The 20,164-nt window shown below is 56.3% G+C and overlaps 1 protein-coding gene across 1 annotated transcript in view; it reads left to right on the top strand.

The window, feature by feature from the left end:
* Positions 1 to 20,164, top strand: part of NCOR2 (nuclear receptor corepressor 2) — a 255,287-nt gene that overhangs the window by 192,608 nt on the left and 42,515 nt on the right. Inside the window, exons 16-19 of the mRNA XM_074921112.1 lie at positions 114 to 286; positions 3,255 to 3,317; positions 12,687 to 12,829; positions 18,213 to 18,360. Of these exons, the coding sequence (XP_074777213.1) occupies positions 114 to 286; positions 3,255 to 3,317; positions 12,687 to 12,829; positions 18,213 to 18,360 (527 nt within the window). The remainder of the gene's footprint in view (positions 1 to 113; positions 287 to 3,254; positions 3,318 to 12,686; positions 12,830 to 18,212; positions 18,361 to 20,164) is intronic.

The following is a 20,164-nucleotide window of genomic DNA, read 5'->3' as shown; positions in this document are numbered from 1 at the left end:
AAAAAAACCCAACGAAAAACCCAACATCCCCAAACACGTGCAGAGAAATAATTGCTTGACCTAAAAATCAGACCAACCCAACAACGTTTTTATTTCCCTCCCTGTTTTTGCAGGGACAAGAACGACGACACGTCCGGGGAAGATAACGATGAGAAAGAAACTGTTACCTCCAAAGGTCGCAAAACCGCCAACAGCCAGGGCAGGCGCAAAGGCCGCATCACCCGCTCCATGGCGAACGAAGCCAACAACGAGGAGGCGGCCGCCCCGCAGCAGAGCGCCGAGCTGGGTGGGTAGCAGTGGGCGCAGGGACGGGGGGGACCTTGGCAGGGCTTTGGGGTGTCCGCTCTGCTGGGATGGGCCATCTGCTCGCAGAGGAGGGTTTTCCTTCATAAAATCCTCATTGTCGGGGGGCAGCAGTGAGGTTGCTCTACCCCACAAATTACCCAGCGCAGTTCATCCGGATAAAGTGGAGGCGTTTGCAAGCCTGGGCTGTCCTGGCTGAGTGTTAGTGGGTTTTATGGCCTCAGAGGGAAAGTATTGCAAAAGTCAAAAAGGGAAGCTGTCATTTTTAGCAGCGTGTTGGCTGGGTTCATGCAGGGCTCGTGTCCCTCCTGCACCTGGAGATGTGTTTCCCTCTGCGGCAGTTCGGGCTTTGAGTACCCTTGACCTCTGCATGGGAGCCTGCTCTGCCCTCCTGGGCTTGCCTGGGTCTCTGCCAGTTTTCCTGCCTTCTCTCTTTTCACATTTGCCTGGAGGCCGAGTGGCTGCAGCCTGCGGGGTCTGTGACCCCCCTGGCCTTGGGAATCAGGCTGATCCCTTCCTCATCTCCGCAGCTGAAGGACGTGGTGAGGAGGCAGCAGCTTACAGCTGCTCAGAAGCCTCTACCCTGGCTGCGGTCATGCTGTGCACCCCAGATTGGGCTTGTTTTGCCAAAAAGCATCATTTCCCATGCTGGTCCGCAGTGCCCCTGCTCATCTGCCCCCTCAGTAGCCAACCAGGCACAGTGGGCAGTATTTTCCTTCCCATCCTGCCTGCGCAAGGCTACAGGGTGGTGGAGCGCAGCGGGAAGAGGCTGGGAGCAGCTTCTGGGGACAAGGTGGATGAGGCAAAGCGTGGCACCCCGTGACTGTGCCGTGACAGGCTCGGGCTGGACGGGAATTCATGGCAGCACCCACAGCCCCATGTCAGGTGCATCCACCTCTCGCGTCTGCAGCAGCAGTAGTGGTCACTGTGGGAAACTGCTCGTGTATTGCCTCAAAGTAAGTCAGTGCATCAAGGAATTTGGCTGATTTTCCTATATTTTCCACTCTACCAAGTACAAAATTATTACTGTGCTACCTAAGGCAGGTAAAAATAAAAACAGGGCGACTCCTCTTGGTTTCCATGCTCTGCAGTTTCTTGCTTTTGCTATTCCATGTGCTATAAATCACCCAGAGGTGTTTCGCCTCCCTGTTTCCCCGCTGACAACTGGCTGAAGCCTTGATTGCGAGTGGTCTGTTTTCATATAGGCCATATAAATAGTTCCCGGCACAACGGAGCCCTGCTCTACCTCTCAAACTTGTTAACCACTGCTGCAAAGAAGCAGCAGATAATGCCAGTAACTTTGATGGGAATTTTTTTTTTTATATCTCAGCATCTCAGAGTGCTTGATAAACTTCACTGCGAACACAGAGAAAAGACTTTAGAGCATGTTAAATTGGGGAAAAGGAATGGATCGATTCCAGTGACATAGCTGAGCAATTGGTTTCACTTTATGTCTCTCCAATAGTGCTTTAATTTAGGTTGGCTAAGAAAGTTATTGCATTTTAAATACCAATTGAACATTAAAAAACAACACAAAACCGTATTGTGGTTTAACTGCAGCGTGCCGGAGCTCCCCGTAGGCATCTGTTTCATAACTGCGCAACCTCAGTAAATACCATTAATCAAACCAAACGGGCCGTTTCTTTGACATTTCTTTACCATACAATAACAGTCATCCTCAAGCTGAGCGAAGGGCCTTGTGCAGTGTGTCAGGGAGACTCGCTTTTACGTAAATGAGCGCGGTGGCCCTGGCTCTGCCCGTAGCCGGGGGAAGCAGCGAGGTATCGATTTCCCTCCCTCTTGGCCAGCATCCCGGGGGGGGACGGCGTTTCTGGGGGAGGCGGTAACCTGCGCTGACTTCCAGGAGGTGACACCTGCAGTCGTGCTCAGCCGGCTGCGAGGGAGATTCCTCTGCTCGATGCCGTGGGCATCGGAGCCCACGTTGTCCTCCCACAGGGCCTCGGCTTCTTGTAGAGCTTCTTGGAAGATGCTTCCTTCTCTCCTCGCTCGTATCCTTTATCCTGAACCTATCAGCCTGTTTTCCATTTTGAAAGGACACTGTCAAAACATCTCTCATCACTGTTGAAATAATGCTTTGCCTGTTGTTCAGAGTAATAACCCCTTGGCAGCCTGAGCCGGAAATCTGTTTCCTTAGCGAGTTGTTTTTTGCCTCTGACTCACACCCTGGTTTGTTATTGTAGGGTTTGCTCTAGTGCCAGGCTGCCAGCAGGACTGTTGCATAGTGAAGGCTTTATGCAGGACCTTGGTGTCCCCAGCACCACAGCCGGGATGGGGGAGAGGGGGAGTTTCAGGTGCTGACACCCCTCTCTGACTCTCCCAGCCGGAGCAGCACATTCCCCTGCAATGGGCGCTCCTCTGGGCGAACCCCCAGCACTGCTGGAAACGGCTCTGAGATGTCTGAGAGCCGGGTGGTGGCACCGAGGGAGCCCGCAGTCATGCACGGCCAACTCCCTTGATGGATGCGGTCAGCCAAAGTCACCGCCGAGGTGACGCTGTTTCTCCGTCTCCGCTGAGGGTGACGGTCCCACCCTGTGTCTGCCACCTCCAAAGCACACAGCCCGAAGTCAGCTCCATCTTAGCTACCTGTTGTTGGCGGGCCAGAGTGCATGGCACCAAATCAGCAGGAAATCTGCTGCCACCCTCAAGCCATCTGGCTTCGCTTCCAGTCCCAAAGTAGAGGTTTTGCATCACCGAGACTCATCCCGGGGGGGAAGCTGGGCATGGGTTACCGTGGCGGGGAAAAGCCTTGAGAGCCTGCACCGCCACAGCCTTCCCTGCAGAAGCACTTCTGTGCTGCGCAGCGTTTTGTCGTGCCTCCGGGGAACAGGGTGCGGGACGGGGTTTGGGCATTTGGGCATCTCCTCCAAGCTCCCCAGGCTTGCTGTGTCCCGCTCACAACTGACTGCTCTCCTTTCCTTCCCCTTTGTCAGCTTCTCTGGAGATGAATGAAAGCTCTCGCTGGACCGAAGAAGAGATGGAGACAGCTAAAAAAGGTGAGCCGCTCGTTTTCTTTCTCCTGTTGTCTCTGCCGGCGCTAACCCAGCAGTTGGGGATGGACGGTGTCTGACTGCTGGAGTCAGTGTAGAGCGATGGGCCCTGAGCTGCTGTGGGGCCCGATTCTGCCCATCCTGCTACTGGTTTGTTCTCAGTGAGGGTTTTAGGGGACAGGCAGTGGCACGGGGAGCGTGCTCAGCCCCTCAGGCCCTGGGAGCTGTGCTGACACCAGCAATGTCTGGGCTGCAGCCGGAGCCCACGTGTGTCCCACGAGGCAGGAGCTGACGGTAGGAGACAGGGAAGGCACTTTGCCTGTTGCTTTTTGCAGCTTCTAGTGCCTGTAGCATAAGGTGTAGCTGTGCCCCGCTCTCTGGAGGTTCATGCTATTGGCGCGATCTGTTCCAGACACACTGAGAGCATCTGCCTGTGTTCACAGCTCTGGGGTTTAGGGAGAGGGTGGTGAACCCCAGCGCGCCGCAGCCACGTCTCGGGGAGCTCACAAGGCTGCGGGCTGCGTGGGGTGACTTTACATCCTGGAGCTGATTCAGAGCCTTTGCTGAGACCGTTTTTAAAAAGTGCTGAGTGTAGCACAGCCCTTCTTGCCACTTCCCCTCCTCGTGCCGCTCCTGCGCCAGCTCTTTCGCTGCTTTAATTTTTTGCCAAAGTCACGTCCTGTTGATGGACTGTCGAGCTCACGTCCCCATCCTGCTTGCATCGCTGCCGACTCTCCTGGCCCAGTGAGGACTGTAAATGGGAAATTAAAATGGAAATGAGCACCGTTTGGGGATGGCAAATGCAAACAGGCATGTTAGTGGGTTCGACTCTGCTTGGAAAATGCACCTGCTGCCGGGATGGTGATTACATGTTCTGGAGCGCCGGCTGCCCAGGTGCCGATGGGAGCTGTGGACTTGGATTACTTTGCCGGTGAATATCCATCCCGAAGTGTTTGGCTCACTCGCCTTTAAGCTGTTCCAACCCTCTTTACAACCCGGTGCCAATCCTGCGCGTTGCTGAGCGGGGCTCTCTATAGACGCAAAACTTAATAGATAGACTTTAATCAAGCAAACTGGCCTGGGGCCAGGTAATGGAGCGAGCAGGTGCTGAGAGGGGAGGGTCGTTGGAGGGATCTTTTCCAAACACTGCTTTGTTTTGGAGATCACATCTGGTTGTTAAAAAGTACCTCTTGCTGTTTTATGCTGGATGCTGGAGGTGCGCTTAAGGAGTCTTAAAACCAGCTGCCAAAGCCTGAGTGGAGGAAGGATGAAGCATGGGAGCACGTAGCATTGTTCCAGCCCAGGGGCCAGGATGAGGCAGGGAGATTTGCTGGTGTAAAGCCCGATTGCTGACGTTTTCCCCTCCGTTACAACCTGGGAAACTGAGATTGCAACACCAGACTCTACAGAGAAGACAAATTCCCCTTTGCCAGGAAGCAGCTGCTTTAATGCCTCAAACTGGCTCTGTTTGGCATTTCCAGGGACCGGCATGGTGGGGGTTTCTGACTCGCAGTGACTGCAAAACTCCGGAGGTAACCTCGGAGCCTGGTGGAGGCGGCGGCAGAGCCCGCTGCTGGCACGGCTGGGCAGGGGCAGAGGAGGTGATGGGCACCCGGCTCAGGGTGGCTTGGAGACACAGGCACTGTCCTCCTCACCGTAAGGACTTGGCTGCGCCAGCCCCGCTCTTCCCTGGTACTGGTACCGGTCTGAGCCCACGGCTGCCTGGTTCAGGGATTTAAACAAGCAAGGTGTCAGTCCTACAGAAAGTCAGCCCTAACACCCCGGGGTGCTTGGGCAGGTGGGGATGGTGACCTCTGCTCCCAGCGCCTGTCAGCTGGGAGATCAGCCTGGTCTTGGTGTCCACCCTGCATTTTTTGTGCATGGCACGCAACTCCATGTCATTTCTGCTCAGGGGGCTAAGAGAAAACAGCCCTGGAACAGTGAGACGCCGAAGTTGTCTGCTCTGCTCCAGAGTCACAGAGCTGCACAGAGAGCTTGCAAGCCGGAGGAAGCAGGACTGTGTCTGCTGGGAGAGACAATAAAGGGGAGTACCATGTTATTAAAGTTAACTAGGGGAACGAAAACCTAGCGAGGAAAGTTCTTGCTTAATGACACTTTCATTACGCAATAAACTTTGATTCACTGGTCTGTCAAAATGCGCAGAGATTGGTATAATGACGGGGGAGGTGGTTTTTTGATACTGCCTCCTTGCACTGTGGCTGTGATCCTAAAACAGGAGGTTTTGGTTAACCAGTGTTGCTCGAGGATGTCCCCCCTTTCCTTCCCGAGCCGGGGAGCGGGCAGCACCCGCTGCTCTGCCTAGCTTTGCCTGCTGGCAGGGCGTGGAGGCTTTCTGCAGAGGGATGGGGCTGGGCCTTAAAAGGCAGCGTTTAGGCAGCTCCTGCCTTTGGGGGACCCGCTGGCAGGGGCCCATGCAGGCAGGAGTTACAGGTAGGCTGGGAGGGAGTTTGGGAGCAGCAGGTGAGCACCGACCTAGCTCAGCCGGGTGGGTTTATTGCCCTCCTCAGCCCCTCTGCCGAGTTTGCCGCTGGTGCCCAGCGTTGCAGCCACGAGAGCGCTGGAGCTGAACTTGATGAACCAGGAGGTTTCAGCATGACCTTTGTTAGTCTTTACGGTCTGGTATCAGTCCTCGCCCGGCTCTGGGTTTCCCCCCTGGCGTCTAACCAGTAGTTTTGTTCTTTGAAAAGAGGCAGCATGGAAATGACAGGTTCTTGCTCACCTGAGGTCCTCCTGCACCCCACCAAGGCTCCTTGCTCCTCGCCCTTGGGGCAGAGCCAATCTCGGGCTCTTTACACCTTTTCCCAGGCCGAGGAGCCATGGGATGGAGTCGGCATGATGAGGCAGAGAAGGGTTGGGCGGGAATGTAAAAAGCTGATGACAGAGAGTTAAATAACCCGTGAATACTCCTGAATAGTTCATTTTGGGTAGCTGTAAAATATTTCCTTGGATACAGAAAGTATTCTTTCGAGGGCTGATTTTCAGTTCTGCCAACAATCAACTCAGAAAGTAAGATGAGTTTTGGACTGACCTGAACCATGTTTTTTTTCTGGTCCCATTCTGTTCATGGAACTAAAATAAAGTAGAATTTAAAAAAAACCCCAACAATTTCTTCAAATTAACATACAGCCAAACCCACTGACACGAAAGCCCCTGGCAGAAGGCAGCCCTCTCCCGTCGCCTTTGGAACGCAGGTGCCTTTCGGCGTGCCATCTCGCTGCACGGGATCTTCTGGAGCCCGCGCGGGCGTGTAAACCCACGCACGAGTGCGTGCTGCTCCAGCCCCAACTGGGTCTGCGTTGTTATTTCTAACGAGCTGCTGGCTGAAGGGCGGGGAGAGGTAGGTCTGTGTGGGCATTTTCCTCTATCACTTCTTCCTGGCAGGACAGCTGTCGCTCTTACAAGTTGCTGGCGTGGGGTGATGCTGGGGAGCCGGCAGCTCCCTGCCTTCCTCCCTTTGTCTGCCCCGTGCTCATGCTGGAGCCTTCCTCGTTCCAGTCAGATATTTATTGCTGTAAAATCCTGCTGGTGGTAATAAGTGTGAGCTGGAGGAGCTGGTTTGCAGCCTATGCTGGTCGCTGAGTGTTGTGCCTCTTGCTGGCCCTGGGGTGGGATGTTGCCATGGGTACCCCACCTGGGTGCCCTCCATCCAGGCTCGGGTGCAAGGGGACCTCAGGGTGACAACAGCCTGCCTGTCCCCAGCGCCCGCTGCTGTGGCTGGAGCACCAGTATCTGCCTGCTCCGAGCAAGCCCCGTGTTTGCCACACAGTTCATATGAAATGACAAGGTGGAAATTATCGGGATGGGGCAGATTGGATGCCATGAGGGCAAAACTGCTTCCAAGGCATGAATCATGGAAGGAGTTGTGGCTGGCTGCGATCCTGTCCCTGCCATCCCAGGATGGTGCTTTGCTGCTGTCAGCCAAGGTGGTAGCCCCGGGCTAGTGCCACTGCCCACTGTGCCCCCGGAGCTGCACCTCTGGCACTGTTGGCTGAACATTTCTTGAGCGTGTAGGAGCAAACTGCAAGGATTTGCTTAGTGAGTGTCAGTGAATGAAACACAAAGGGCCTGTCAGGGGGAACTGCTGGGTAATTACTATAATTTACAGCCTACATTTTAATTTTGAGCGTTATTTTTTCAACAATAAGGGAGCAGGAATAATATCCGAACCAGGTGAAGGGAGAGAGCTGGGTCTACCAGGAGCGGATGCTGTGTGTGGACTCGCTGCCTTGTGCTGGAGACTTGAGTTTCCCTGGCTGGACTGGAGGAGATGGCACCTCTCAGGGAGCAGGGTCCCAGGGGGCTTACTGTCCCCTCTCAGGGTCAGAAGGTGGGGACACAGTGCAAAAGGGAAGTTGTGGTATGAGGAGAGCTGTGGTCAGGGCACAGGGCTTGATGTTTTTGCAGCAGGTTGATGCAGGGATCCAGCAACCAGCTCCTCTGAAGGGGAGACCTGGGAGCTGCAGGACGCCAGCGGAGTGGGGAGATGGCACTAGAGCTGAGATGACTGGGAGTCCTGACTCCGTACCCACCCCTCAGTTGGTGGCACTGCCTCCCTCCGGGGAGGTGGTGTGATGGGTGTGGAAGCTGCTGGGCTGGGGAGTTTTGCTGCGGCAAGAGCACACCGAGCTGGCTGCCTGCGCCGTGGTCCCTCCAGCAACGCCTGCGGGGACGTGGGCTCACCCTCCGCACACCGTCCCCACTGCTTTCCTGGCACAGCATCAGGAGCCCAGTGCGAGCCTGGCTCTGCCACCCACTGGCTCCACGGCCCTGGAGAAGTTACTCACCTTCCTTGTGCCTCGGTTCTCCCACGCGCTGCAAACCACCCCGAGATCGGCGGAGGAAGGCAGCACTGCGATGCCGACCACGCTTTCAGGACGCCTTGGGTGGTGTTGCTGACTCCGTAGTGCTGGTCTTTCTTTGGGATGTGGTTATGGCACATTTCGGCTTTGCCGTAGCCAGATTTGTCTCCATCCCCACTCCCAAGAGGGTGTGTGGGCACAAGAGGGGCTGGAGGATCGCACCAGGTACTGCCAGGCGTAGGGGAATGAGATCACTTCGTTTTTCCCCTGTAACCTTGATCTGTTAATCCACACGAGCTCCTGTTAAGGGACCCTTTTACGGGCTCCCTCCACCCTCGCCGAGCCCTGGGTGGAGCAGGGCGGCCGTGCTGGAGAGCCTTGGAACGGCTCCGGTAAAAACCCACGGCTTGCAGAGAGCCGAGGGGACGCAAGCTGAGGCCCCTCGCCCGCCGCACTGCCCCTCGGGGTCTCTCCTCTGCACTCTGAGACGCCGAGCGTGCGGTGCCGGGCTCTTCTTCCTCCCAGCCCCTGCTCGCCGGTACCGGAGCAGAGGCCCCGGTCCGCCCATGGTGAGACCGATGCCAAACCTCTCCCCATCCCTCCTCCGCCGGGGCAGCAGCTGCAGGGCTGAGGTGTGCCGGGGTGCCGCGGCATCCCACCGGTGTGGCGCTGGGCTCGCCGGCGAGCATATCCCCAAAGAAAAGCGCCTTTGATTCACTTGAGAGCAGAGGAAACTATTAGCCAAGCTTTGTTTTCCTGGATCCCTCCCCCTGCCGCTGACATTCAGACGAGAGCGAGGAAGACAGAAAGTGAGAGAGGGAGGGCGGGAGCGGGTGCCAAGCGGCCGCACCCCTTGTCAGCTTGGGTCAGCGCCACATTCGTTATTAATGCTCTGTCTAGAGGTCACATTCAGATGCAACGAGACCCGGGTCAGCCAGAGGAACAGATTAGAGCTCGCTCGCTGCTCCGCCACATACCGACGGCACCGGCTCCCCATCCCCGGGCTGGCAGGAGCGGAGCTGCGGCGCGTGGTCGGCTGCTCCCTCCCCTTCGCCTTTCTCCTGCCTTTTTTTTTTTTTAATTATTATTATTTCTTGGCAACGTCGGGCATCTCCTGAAACTGCACAGCCTCCCCGTAGCCCCGAGCTGCTGAGCGAGGAGGTGAGGTAGGGGAGAAAATACCGGAGGCGCTTCCATCCACCTTAACAACCGCCGGCTGGAAAGCTCCGGCGAGCGAGCGGGAGGAGCGCGGAGGACGCCGTTTGCTCGCCAGCCCCGCCGGAGGGAAGAGCGCTGGGGCCGGAGCATGTGTTCCCACCAACTTCTGGCATCGGGGTCAGGAGTCTCCCGCCTGTGACCTGGTTTCCAGCCTCGGTGCCTGCTCGTTCACCGCTCTCGGCCGCCCATGGCTCTGAAATCCTCTCGCCCCCAGGATTTAAGGAACCGTCTTTGCTTTCTTCTCTGTCTCCGGCTGCTGCGAGGGAGCGAAAGCAAAATGCGTGGGGAGGGTGTGAGCGGAGCACTCGCAGCGCTTCACAGCGGGCTGCCGTGCCCAGGGGGGCTTTGAAGAAGTGCCCCAACGCCCGCGTCCTTCCCAGCTCACCCACTGCACGCTCCGGGCACACTCCCTGCCCGCCGGAGCCGGACCCGGAGCACGTAAGTCCTGGCGTTGGGGTCCGAAGGATGGGGTTAACCTCAGGGTTGCGTGTAGCTGCGTGCCTTTGGGCAGACCCCGAGTCCAGAGCCCCCGCCCCAAGCCAAGGAGCAAAACCTTCGTTAAGATCTGATAACTCCGTTAGTCATAGTTTCAGTTGCGCTGCAGAGCGAAGGGCCCCGCGGTGCCGAGGCGGGCTGGCGTGCCGGGGAGCGCGGGGCGGAGGCTGGGGGGTGCAGGAGCTGGGGGCTGCCATGCCCACAGAGCTCCTCGGCCCGGTGAGCCGTGGACTTCCTGGCACGTCCCAGGGTGTCTTGGCAGGTCTCTCCCTGAGCGTGCAGATCATTATGGCGTGGGGAAGCAGGTGTTGCTGTTTTACTCTGGTTTTAACGTGAATAGAAGAGCGGATGGGCTCTGCGCCGGGTCCTGCAGGCAGGGACTGTGGGCAGCTTCTTTCTCGTGAGCCCGGCACGGGCACTGCACCTGCCCCGCCAGCTGCAAGCTCCTCCAGCGGCGTCCCCGTCCCCCAGCCCTGCGGTGGGCAGGGGACAGGGCAGCTGGGAGCTGGCATCACCTGCAGGTGGCACAGGTCACGCTGCGCTGGGCACCGCTCGCGCTGGCATCCATCCCCCCCCGGCCCTGGGCGACGCAGCCTCTTGCCCACCGAAGCAGCAGAGCTCAGGGCACGCCGCTGCCGGTGTTTGTGTTCCGGGGCTTTGCCTGGGGCGCAGCAAACGGCTCCAGCCCCGGCTGTCACACTTGGTGCGGGGCCACCGGCGCAGTGATGAGCAAAAGGGGGCCCAGCCGTTTGTTTGCTTTGGAAGGCAGCGGTGGGTTGTGACACAGGGGATGGGTTGTGACACAGGGGACTGTCCTGTTTTCCCCTGCAGCCTTCAGCAACTGAGGGGGGAGGACTCCTGCCCCAGCTCGTTATCTCTCACGGTTGGTGGCCGGACGTCCTTTTTTTTTTTTTAATTTATTATTATTTTAAAGAAGTCCTAGCCTGCCAGCGGGGTGACGGAGGTCGTGGGTTTGGCTGAAGCGAGGCTGGGAGTTGCAGAGTTAAAGCTCAAACTTGTTTCTTGGCTTGCCATGGCCTTTTGTGGTGCTCAGCGCCATGTGATGCCTACCTCTTACATGCAATTTGATAAGCCCTGGTGCTGGGACGGGGCAGGATACAGGCACCAGCTGGATGTTAACTCCTGCTGTGCTGGCTAGTGTTGCTTTTCTCCAGGATCTGGGAAGCAGAGAGCGGAGGGGGGTTCACCTCTCCTGGGGTACGTGGTGCCGTCTATTCAGTGCAGACATACCCACAGCTCCAAAGCCGTGCCCTCCCTGTGCCACGGGCACATGGATCCTGGCACAGGCACACAGATCCTGGCCAGAGGTGCATCCCTTGGGCCCTGATTGCTTGTGGCTTCGCTGAGATCAGTCTGTCCCGGCAGGTTTTTTTATTGGGCTGAAGCAGAGGTTGGGCTGGCACTTAGGTCTGGACTGGGGCTCAAAGGTGACACGTGGCAGCAGCTTGGCTGAAGGCTGGCAGCGGGGCTGGGGCAGAGCTGCCGTGGCTCCCAGGCACAAGCAGAGCCACGCATGGGAGCCCTGACGTGGGACTCACTGTAGTCCTCAGCCCCATGGCCTCGGAGCAGCCAGGGAGGGGTTTGGGGATGGACAACGGAGATGCTCGGGGCAGTGGCTGTTCCCAGGTTCTGTGGTTGGTGGCTTCTGGGCAGAAAAGCCCCTAACAAAAGAGGAAGATGCTCTTAGCAGGGTCATTCCCTGGTGGTTTTCATCTTGAAGTCACCTTTTGTGGCAGTACCATACTCCTGGGCTCATAGTTTCTCTGTCCTGCGCCCCACCCAAGGTGCAGGGGAGGACCAGGGGAGCTGCTGGCCATCACACAGGCAGGCAGGAGCCGGCTGGACCAGTATGGCCCAGCTGGGTCCGCAATGTCCTGCAGGCTGGTGCAGCTCCAGCCCCACCAGGCACCCCAGGAAGGCCCAACCACTGCACCAGGAAGGATTGCAGGCAGCGAGGCTTTATTTCCCAGAAAGCCTGGATGGTCCTCACCTGGGTCACCTCCAGGAGCCTGGGATGGAGGGACTAGGGTGCTGCTGCACCCACCCCTGGGCTGTGGCTGCGACTCCCACCTCCAGCTGTGGGACTGGGGGTGCCCAGACAGCCCTGCAGAGACCACAAGGATGCAGGGTGCTCACTCGCTCCTTCCTCCTCCTCTTCCTCTTTCACCCTGCTGGGTTGCCCCAGCGCTGACAGGAGCCCCGTGCTCGGGTGGCACTGTCTGGCCAGGATTGCCAGCCCTTGGCATGGCGCCTGACCTGGGAAGCCGCTTTTGCTCATGAGCAGGATCAGCACTAATCCCCTGGGATGCCTCTTCCCAGCCCAGGACATCACCTGGGCTTCCCTGCCTGCGTGCTGCCACTTCCCTGCCTGGGCTCTTCCTCCCCATCTGTAGCAGGGCTCTGTGCTCCAACCCCAGGAAGTGCCTCATCACCCCGGTTGAAGTCATCACTGGGGCACAGGAGGGTGGGGAGAGCCTTTACTTCATGGTGGGGACCGAGAGCTGCGCTCTCAAGTTCTGGGCATGTCAGCATCTCCTGCAGCCATCCCACCTTCCTGGTGGCTGGCCGAGACGTGGCTGTGGGACGTATTTTGTTCCAGAGGTGGTCAGCATGGTGTCCTTTTTCCCCTTGGAAAGAAAAAAAGGCTCTTGTAGGTCATCTGCTGGCCTAGGAAACCTTTCAGACCGGTGCTAGTGACCATATTGTTCCTGTCGAGTTTGGCTTGCACAGAAGATGCTTCTCATGCTGTGTCGATACTGCTGCCTTTGTGTGAGCATATCTGGTGTTAAACCCTTCTCCTTTCTCCCCCCTCCAACCACAGGTCTCCTTGAGCATGGGCGGAACTGGTCGGCCATTGCCAGGATGGTGGGCTCCAAGACCGTGTCACAGTGCAAAAACTTCTACTTCAACTACAAGAAGAGGCAGAACCTGGACGAGATCCTACAGCAGCACAAACTGAAAATGGTGAGAGCCCTGTCTCAGCCTCCACTGGGCACTGTAGATGTTTCCTAGCAAGCGCTTGCATGTTTCCACAGCCAAGGGAGGGCTCTATCATCTCAGAATGAAAGCTCCGGGGAGCGGGAAGCAGTGCAGGAAAGGGTTGTCCACCCATCTGTCCCTGGGAGGTCTGGAGGAGGGAGAGCTGCTGCGTGGGAGATGCCTGGGCGTCTGGAGCGTGGCTGGTACGCGGGGAGATGAGGAGCAGGAGGAGGAGCGGGGCTGTGGTGCGTTGGCCAGGACACGAGCTCAGTCCCAGCTGCACAAATAGTTTGTTGCCAGCGAGGTTGTGCTGTTCCAGCCCAGCGAGCAGAGAGCCTGGCTGGGCCACGCAGCCCTGTGCCCTGCAGGTACCACACTTACCTGGTAAACTGCCGGTTTGCCCCAAAGAAACTCAGGGGTTTAGGTCAACGTGAGGAAAGGTTGGTCTCAACATGGATGTCGGTTGTCTTTGGGGCTGTAAGCAGATGTGCACATCTGTCCATGCCTCAGTTTCCCCATCAGAAGGGGCTAACGCTGCTGCTTCTCTGGCATGTGGTGCAGGGTGTGAATGAAGTGGGGTTTGTCTGGTCTTCTGGAGATAGGATGCACTGCTAAGAGCAACTAAAGATTATAATTATTTCATTTGTAGAATATCCTGGGGTTCCCGGTTTCTGGCTAATAGAATTCACATGGCTAAACCCCCAAGGGGTGCTTTGAAAATGCAAAGGACAATGTTCAATGCAGGAATCTCTCCAAGCAAGCTATTACAGCAAGAGTAAAAAGAAAGACAGGAAAACATTCAATGACTCACCCAGGAATTTAATATCCTAGTCAGTCTATAGGAATGAGAGAAAGAGAAGAAATCGGCGATTCTTTTTTATTAATTCTCTATGCACAGAGACACTTCTGTGTTCCCATGTTTCACCAAATTGTTTTTAGAAACAAAGCAAACAAACTATATAAAAGACCCCAAAACCGATATAAGATTGCAATGAAATGTGCATCAAGCCCTCTGAATATAAAATGTTACATTAGAAAGATATAATTGTTCATTACTGGGGAGAATCTGAAATAAGATCATACAGCTTAGCTGGCAGTGGAGCCGGTGTATATTAATTTACTCTGCTTCCTAATGTTGCAGAAATTATATCACGGAAGTGTTTTTCTGCAGAACCACATTTTTCCCTGCATCCGTCCCTCCAAGGCAGCCGCTAGACTTCTCCAGTCTAATTGCTCACTCTCACTTGCAGTTTATATCAGCATCATCATTTTATTTTTTGAGCATTGGAGGCTATGGATTTCGGTCGTGGAGAAGAACAATGAACGTTCAGCTGTTATTTATTGTGCTCTATTGTTTTGTGGCAACAGCAGATGCCAGAAAGCTGAATAAAATAAAAGAACAACTGAGATTAAATTGCCATAGACCTTCCTTCCTGACTCCTAAATATATTCCCAAGCAACTGAGCCTCCAAATCTCATCCTATACCGGGTAGTCAGCCGTGACCTCTGTGGAGGAAGCACATGGCGAAGCAGCGTGGCACTGCCTAGTTTTGCCATGACATCCCCAGATTATTCCCTGCCCTCACCACCAACAGCTACTGCTGATCATGTGCGGGGAAACACAGTGGCTCTGCTTTTCTTCCTCTTGCTTAATGAGAGTAAACTTAATTAGCAGATCTCATTCATTTCCCAAATGGGGCTCATTAATGCTGTAGCCTCCTCTTCCAGGTAGGTGTGACATTGAGTTTCATCAGCGTGCAGGCGACTCGAAGGAGCTGTGGGGACGGGTGGGCAGCAGTGACCAGTGTGGGATGGGAAGCAGAGACTGGCGAGGTCCCTCTGTCCCCAGAATGTGGCACAACGCGGTGTGGAGCAAGATGTCCCCATTCCCTGTGCTGGGACAGTGCTGGGTGGGATGGGGCCAGGCATTTCAGCAGCCCCCTGACCCCTTGTGTGCTGAACCCCAGCTGGCCAGAGCCTGGGGAGCTCTGGGGATGGGGGGACCCTCCCTCTGAGCATCCAGCATGAGGAAAGAGAAGGGTTTGGGTTGCAGCAGGCAAAGGTGTCTGGTACAGTGATGCTCCTTTTCCACCCCTCCAGAGCTCACGTGGTCCATACGCTTCCATGTGCTGTGTTTGGGGTTTTTCTTTGAAGACCCATCCTTTTACTAGAGAGGTTCTCCTGGGGGAGAGAGCACACAGGGGCTGGGGAGCTGTGCATGGGCTGTGTCAGCACGCAGAGCCCCATTTCCCCTCTCCCCAACCTGCTCAGCACTCACGAGACCCTTCTCCTGCCTGTTTGAGGTGAATCCCACTGCGGTCCTGGCTCAGCGGGGCTGGATGCTGCAGATCCTCACCCTCCTCCCTCTGTAAGCACCCCCATGGATCAGGGTGCCCCTGCCAGCCGGCTGCACCGTGGGACAGGCAGCCTGTTACTGCTGGGGCAGGGTCAGGCCACCTCGAGGCTTCGCTTTATCTGCCCTGCTGTGTGTTTTGGCTTGATTTTGCTGCCGAGCGGCTCAGATGCGTCCCAGGCATCAGCGTCACTCAGCCTTGACCTTCTGCACGCTGCGCTCTCTAATCTCGGCATTTAAGGAAAGCAGGGCATTGGGATACACGGTGTCCTCAGAGCTGCTCTTTTTGTTAGCAGTTGGAGATTAGGCACTGTCTTTACCAGGACCTCTTTGCAGTGTGATTGTCTCTTTGGTCTAGTGACTGCTGGGGCTTGTTTTAGCTTGTGCAGCAAAGATGGGCGAGTTAGCCTCTGGGTTGGTGCTGGTCCTGCTTGGAGGACCAGTCCTTTGTACCCCGCTGAGCAACATTTCTACAGTTTCTTGCTTTTTTGGGTGATGCTGGCTTCGCACAGCAAAGCTGCTTCAGGAGGACAGCCTGGTGGCCTCTTCTGGAGGGTGAATGAGTCTGCCTTGCCTTTGTGCAGAGCCTTGGTCTTGAGATGGGGAACTGGGACCTTCCTCACCACGGTGGCAGAGAGGTCCTGTTCTGTGGCAGCGCACAGGAGTCACTCTGTGGTTAGACTCAGTCCTGGTGAGGTCGTAAATGCGCATCGTTATGTCACACCAGTCCAGGACTGCCTGGTCCTGCTCTTAGGACGGGCTGGTGCTGATAGGAAACCGTAATGATGGCTCCGTGTTGGTAGCGCAGTTTGGAAGCTGGTTTGGCTGTTGCTGCCACGTCAGGTGGTGAGTGCAAGGAGAGGTCATATTTGTTGGGATGGCTGCTCTGCCTGCAAGGTAGAAGGCCAGAGAGACATCGCTCCTGGGGACAGATGGCATCTCCATCTCCTCCTCCAGGACAGACAGTGCAGGTAAACTCGAGCGGCAGGAGGCAGTGCCCAGTGCCTGAAATGAGGGAAGGGAAGAGCTGCTCATCCCTGCCAAGCTGGGAGTCAGCATGATGGGGCTGGCTGGGGCCCGGGTGCCCGGGAGGACAGCGCCGGGGAGCAGGCACGGAGTGACCCCTCGTGCAGGGTGCGGTGTCCTCGCTGTGCACAGCACATCTCCTCGGGGGTCACAGTGAGGCAGGCTGCTCAAGTGGCACCAAGTCCTGGATGCTCCTGCAAAAATAGTGACACATAGAGAGCAGAAACCCCGTGAGCTGGTATAGCGCAAAATGAGCATCAGAGCATCTGTAGCAAATGGCCCTGGCACCTTCCTGTGGCCTCACTGGTAACCGCTGGGATTAAGAGTACACTGTGAGGATGGGAGACGCCTGGTCCCAGACACGGCTCACAGAGACTTCTCCATGTCGGTTGCAGTCAAGGTTAGGATCCTGTGTCCTATGGTGTCCAGGGCCCCTTTCCCGGGCAGGGCGCTGGGAGCAAGACTGCCAGAGCTGTTGGCATTATAAGAGGCGAGATGGTGGCCTGAACGTATCTCTAGATGTAGCCAGGATCTGCTGCCTGGATTTCACATCATCATCCCTAAAGACCAGCAGTGGGGTCTGCCAGGAGAGGGACCCACGGTGCCCCCGGGGCAGCTCACTGCTTCTCTCTGCTGGCAGCCGCCGGCCCCGGGCTCTGGCCAAGTAGGGTGCTGAGGCAGAGGCTGGTTCCCAGCTAATTCCCCAGCCAGGAGCCTGCTCCTGCCCGCGGCTGAGTCACGGACCCGTGAGTAAGAGGCAGAGAAGTCTTTGCCATAGTAACGTCGGCGCTTTGTCACCGCATTAGCGTGATGGGGAACTGCTGCTTCAGACAGAAACGTGCGGTTGCTGAATCGCTGCCGTGGCAAAGGCGCGAACGCTGGCAGTGCCAGGGCATCACTGCCAGGATGGGGCGAGGGCACGCGGAGCCCTGCCTTCCTCCCGCCGCCTCTCCATGCCTTCACAGAGCCCTTTCTCAAGTGCCTTTTTTCCCCTCTCTCCTGCCCAGTTTGATAAAAATAGATTTTTGAGCAAGCAGTGTTTCCAAGCAAAAAGCAGTTGTATTTGTTTGTTTTATCTGGAAGTTTTTTAAAGGATTGAAAAGTTGGCGGGGGGAAGGGGGGACCGACTCTTCCCAGCACAGAGATCCAGCAGCAGAGTTAACGTTTCCACCACGGCTTTATCTTTTCATCCATGTAAATAAACGTCCTACACACGTCATTCGTGTGGGGTTTGCAGGGAGAGCCGGAGATGATGGGCCTGTTCCTACTGGTAATATTTACTCAAGCAACAAGAGCAGGAAACAATAGCAAAGCCGAGACTTTTCCTTTAGATCGGCGGGAGGGAGCAGCTGTCTGTGCCCTCGTGGCTGTGGCACGTGCCCCAGCGAGCGAGGTCGGGGCTGTCTCGGGGCAGGGCAGGACACCAGGCACCTCACCATGCCACACAGTGTCGCCACCAGCAACAGCCTCCCCGGCACAGGAGTCAAAGTCCTTTGGTAGTACCTGCCATGGAGGACACACAATCTGGTGCACGAAAGCGTTGGCTGGACCATATCCGGGGCCTGACGCCCTGCGTTGCCTGCAGATGAGCGTCAAGCTGCGGCCACACATGTTTGTATAGCTGGAGGTGGTGCCTGGAAATGCGCAGGACGGACATGCCGCATGCGCGTAGCAGGTGGCCGCAGGACCACTGGGCTCTTGCCAGCCCTGCACTCCTGCACATGTGTCCCTTGTCCACGTGTCCGTGCCATCCCTTCACGTGGACCCGGGCTTGCCGTTGCACAGTGGTCATTTTTGGCCAGGTGACACCAATCTGCCGGGCTTTCATCAGGCGAGTCCAGTCCCGGGGACTGATATTCAGAGGGTTTCCCCAGCGGGGCCATGGCAGTGTTAGCATCCCTCTTGGCCCTTGGGGCAGGACTGGTGCTCTCTGCTCCTACGTGGCTCCCCGTGGGCTTTCCTTCTCACCATCCTCTGCCTCTTCCCCAGGAGAAAGAAAGGAACGCCAAGAGGAAGAAGAAAAAAGGCACCGCTGTTCAAAACGAAGAAGCTGCTTTCCCTCCCGCAGCTGAGGACGAGGAGATGGAGGTGTCAGGGACGAGCGGCAACGAGGAGGAGATGGCCGAGGAGGCAGAAGGTGAGGAAAGGGGGACTGCGGTGGGGGGGCTGCGCTCTGCTCTCCTGCCTTTGCACCGTTGTGGCACAGGCACCATGCACAGCCTCTCCGGGGCTGCAAATGTCAGCGCTGGCGGGTGGTAACATCTGTCACCCCAAAGCCACACCAAGATGACAGCGTCCCGAGGCACGAGGTGCCCATGGCATTTTAGATGCCTCTGAATTTCGTGCTTGCGAGGAGTGCCCTGGATCACTGCCCTCCTCCTGTGTCTGTCTGGACAGGTGGTTATTTTTGGGAGCCCTTTGGTTTCTGATTTCCATCAGCACACTCTCCAAGAGCACCCAGCTTACCAGGGCCTGGCGTGCTTGTGCGCTCTTGTAAATCACATTTCACGGTGTTTTCTTCCAAAGGAGGGTCCTGCATGCTCAGCAGGCTTAGATAGCTGCCACCGTGGGCTCTCAAGAGCTTACTATGGGCTCAAGGAGGGATAACCCACCAATGTTTGTGTGTGCCCATCCCCATCCCATCAGGGCATCACTGCTGCTGCTGTCCTGGGCAGTGGAGCTCCCGGAGGCCAGCACTGCCAGCAAAGGCAAGGGAAGCTGTGGTCTCCCACCAGCAAGGCTGATGTATCTTGATGGGTCTTTTCCCCCTCCTTTCCCTTTTAAGGCAGCGTTTTCCTCCCTCCCAGCCATACCAAAGAAAGGAAACAACTTGAAAGTGACAATTTTCAGCTATTTATCGCTTAGAAAGCGCAGCAGTGAGTTTGGAGAAAATGTGCTTAATTTTCCAACAATAGCCCCATTTGACTTCTGTCAAAGTAATTTAATAACTTAACCAGCACTGCTGGCACCACGCTGGTTCCTGGCCTTAGCACCCAGGCTAATGGGACTTGAAACGGGAAATCTTTTCAAATCATCGTTGCAAGTGACTCATTACAAGGCAGATTCCAGGTAAATCTTTGTGCGAGGTGATACGTGACTCAGAGGCGCAAAGTAAAAGGTAGTTATTGCTCTTTGTAAGAGTGCCTGAGAGGAAACAATGTATTTTTGAGATTAGAGACAGATCTCTTGACATGCTCCCAAGCTTTACACTCCAAGCCTCATCTCTTGTTCTGCTGCTGGGGTGGGCTGCAGAGCTGAAGAAAGGCGTGAGCAGGGGGGATGAAATGTCACAGAAGTGCTGGGGGAGTGTTATGCACGAGATGGCCACGGGCTCCAGGGTGACATTTGGGGATGCTCAGGCAACAGTTTGGAGTCGAGGGGCCATGTGGCTGACTGGGGATGGGGGGAAGGACTTGGTGTGGGGGTTATGGTGTAGAGCATGGATTCAGCATCTGGAGGGAGTGTCCTGGAGCCTAGAGCTTGGCTGAGCCTGGGGCAAGCCACCGTTGGATGCCTTAGCGTGGCGTTCAGAGTAGCATTGAGTGGCAGTTGGGGAGAGTTTGGCCTAACACGCTGTAAACCTCACCCCTGGGTGGGTGACGGGACACCTCATTGCTTGGTTGCAAGTGAGTAAAGGTTGGAGAAGGCTGAGATTCCTGATGAGTGTGGTGCATTTGCCTGCCAGGGAAGGATGGATGTGCTCTGACGTACAGCTCTTGGGACACGGTCCCTCTGTGCCACCCATTGAAAGCTGTCTGAGCTGGTATGGAGAGAGACAGGTCCAGGGATGCACACGAGGAAGCCTTTGGGCATGAGCGTGAGAGCCCTGCCTGGTGGGGACATGCTGGGATGGGACCGTAGAAGTCTCCTGGTTCTCTTGGCCCTGGCCGTGTTTGTCCGGCAAAGGCTTGGAGGGAACGATCCTCACCCCAACTGCAGAA

The sequence above is a fragment of the Athene noctua genome, chromosome 17 (genome assembly GCF_965140245.1).
Source record: "Athene noctua chromosome 17, bAthNoc1.hap1.1, whole genome shotgun sequence".
Classification (NCBI taxonomy): Eukaryota; Metazoa; Chordata; class Aves; order Strigiformes; family Strigidae; genus Athene; species Athene noctua.
Note: the sequence above shows the minus strand (reverse complement) of the source record. Positions and strands in the feature narration are given on the sequence as shown.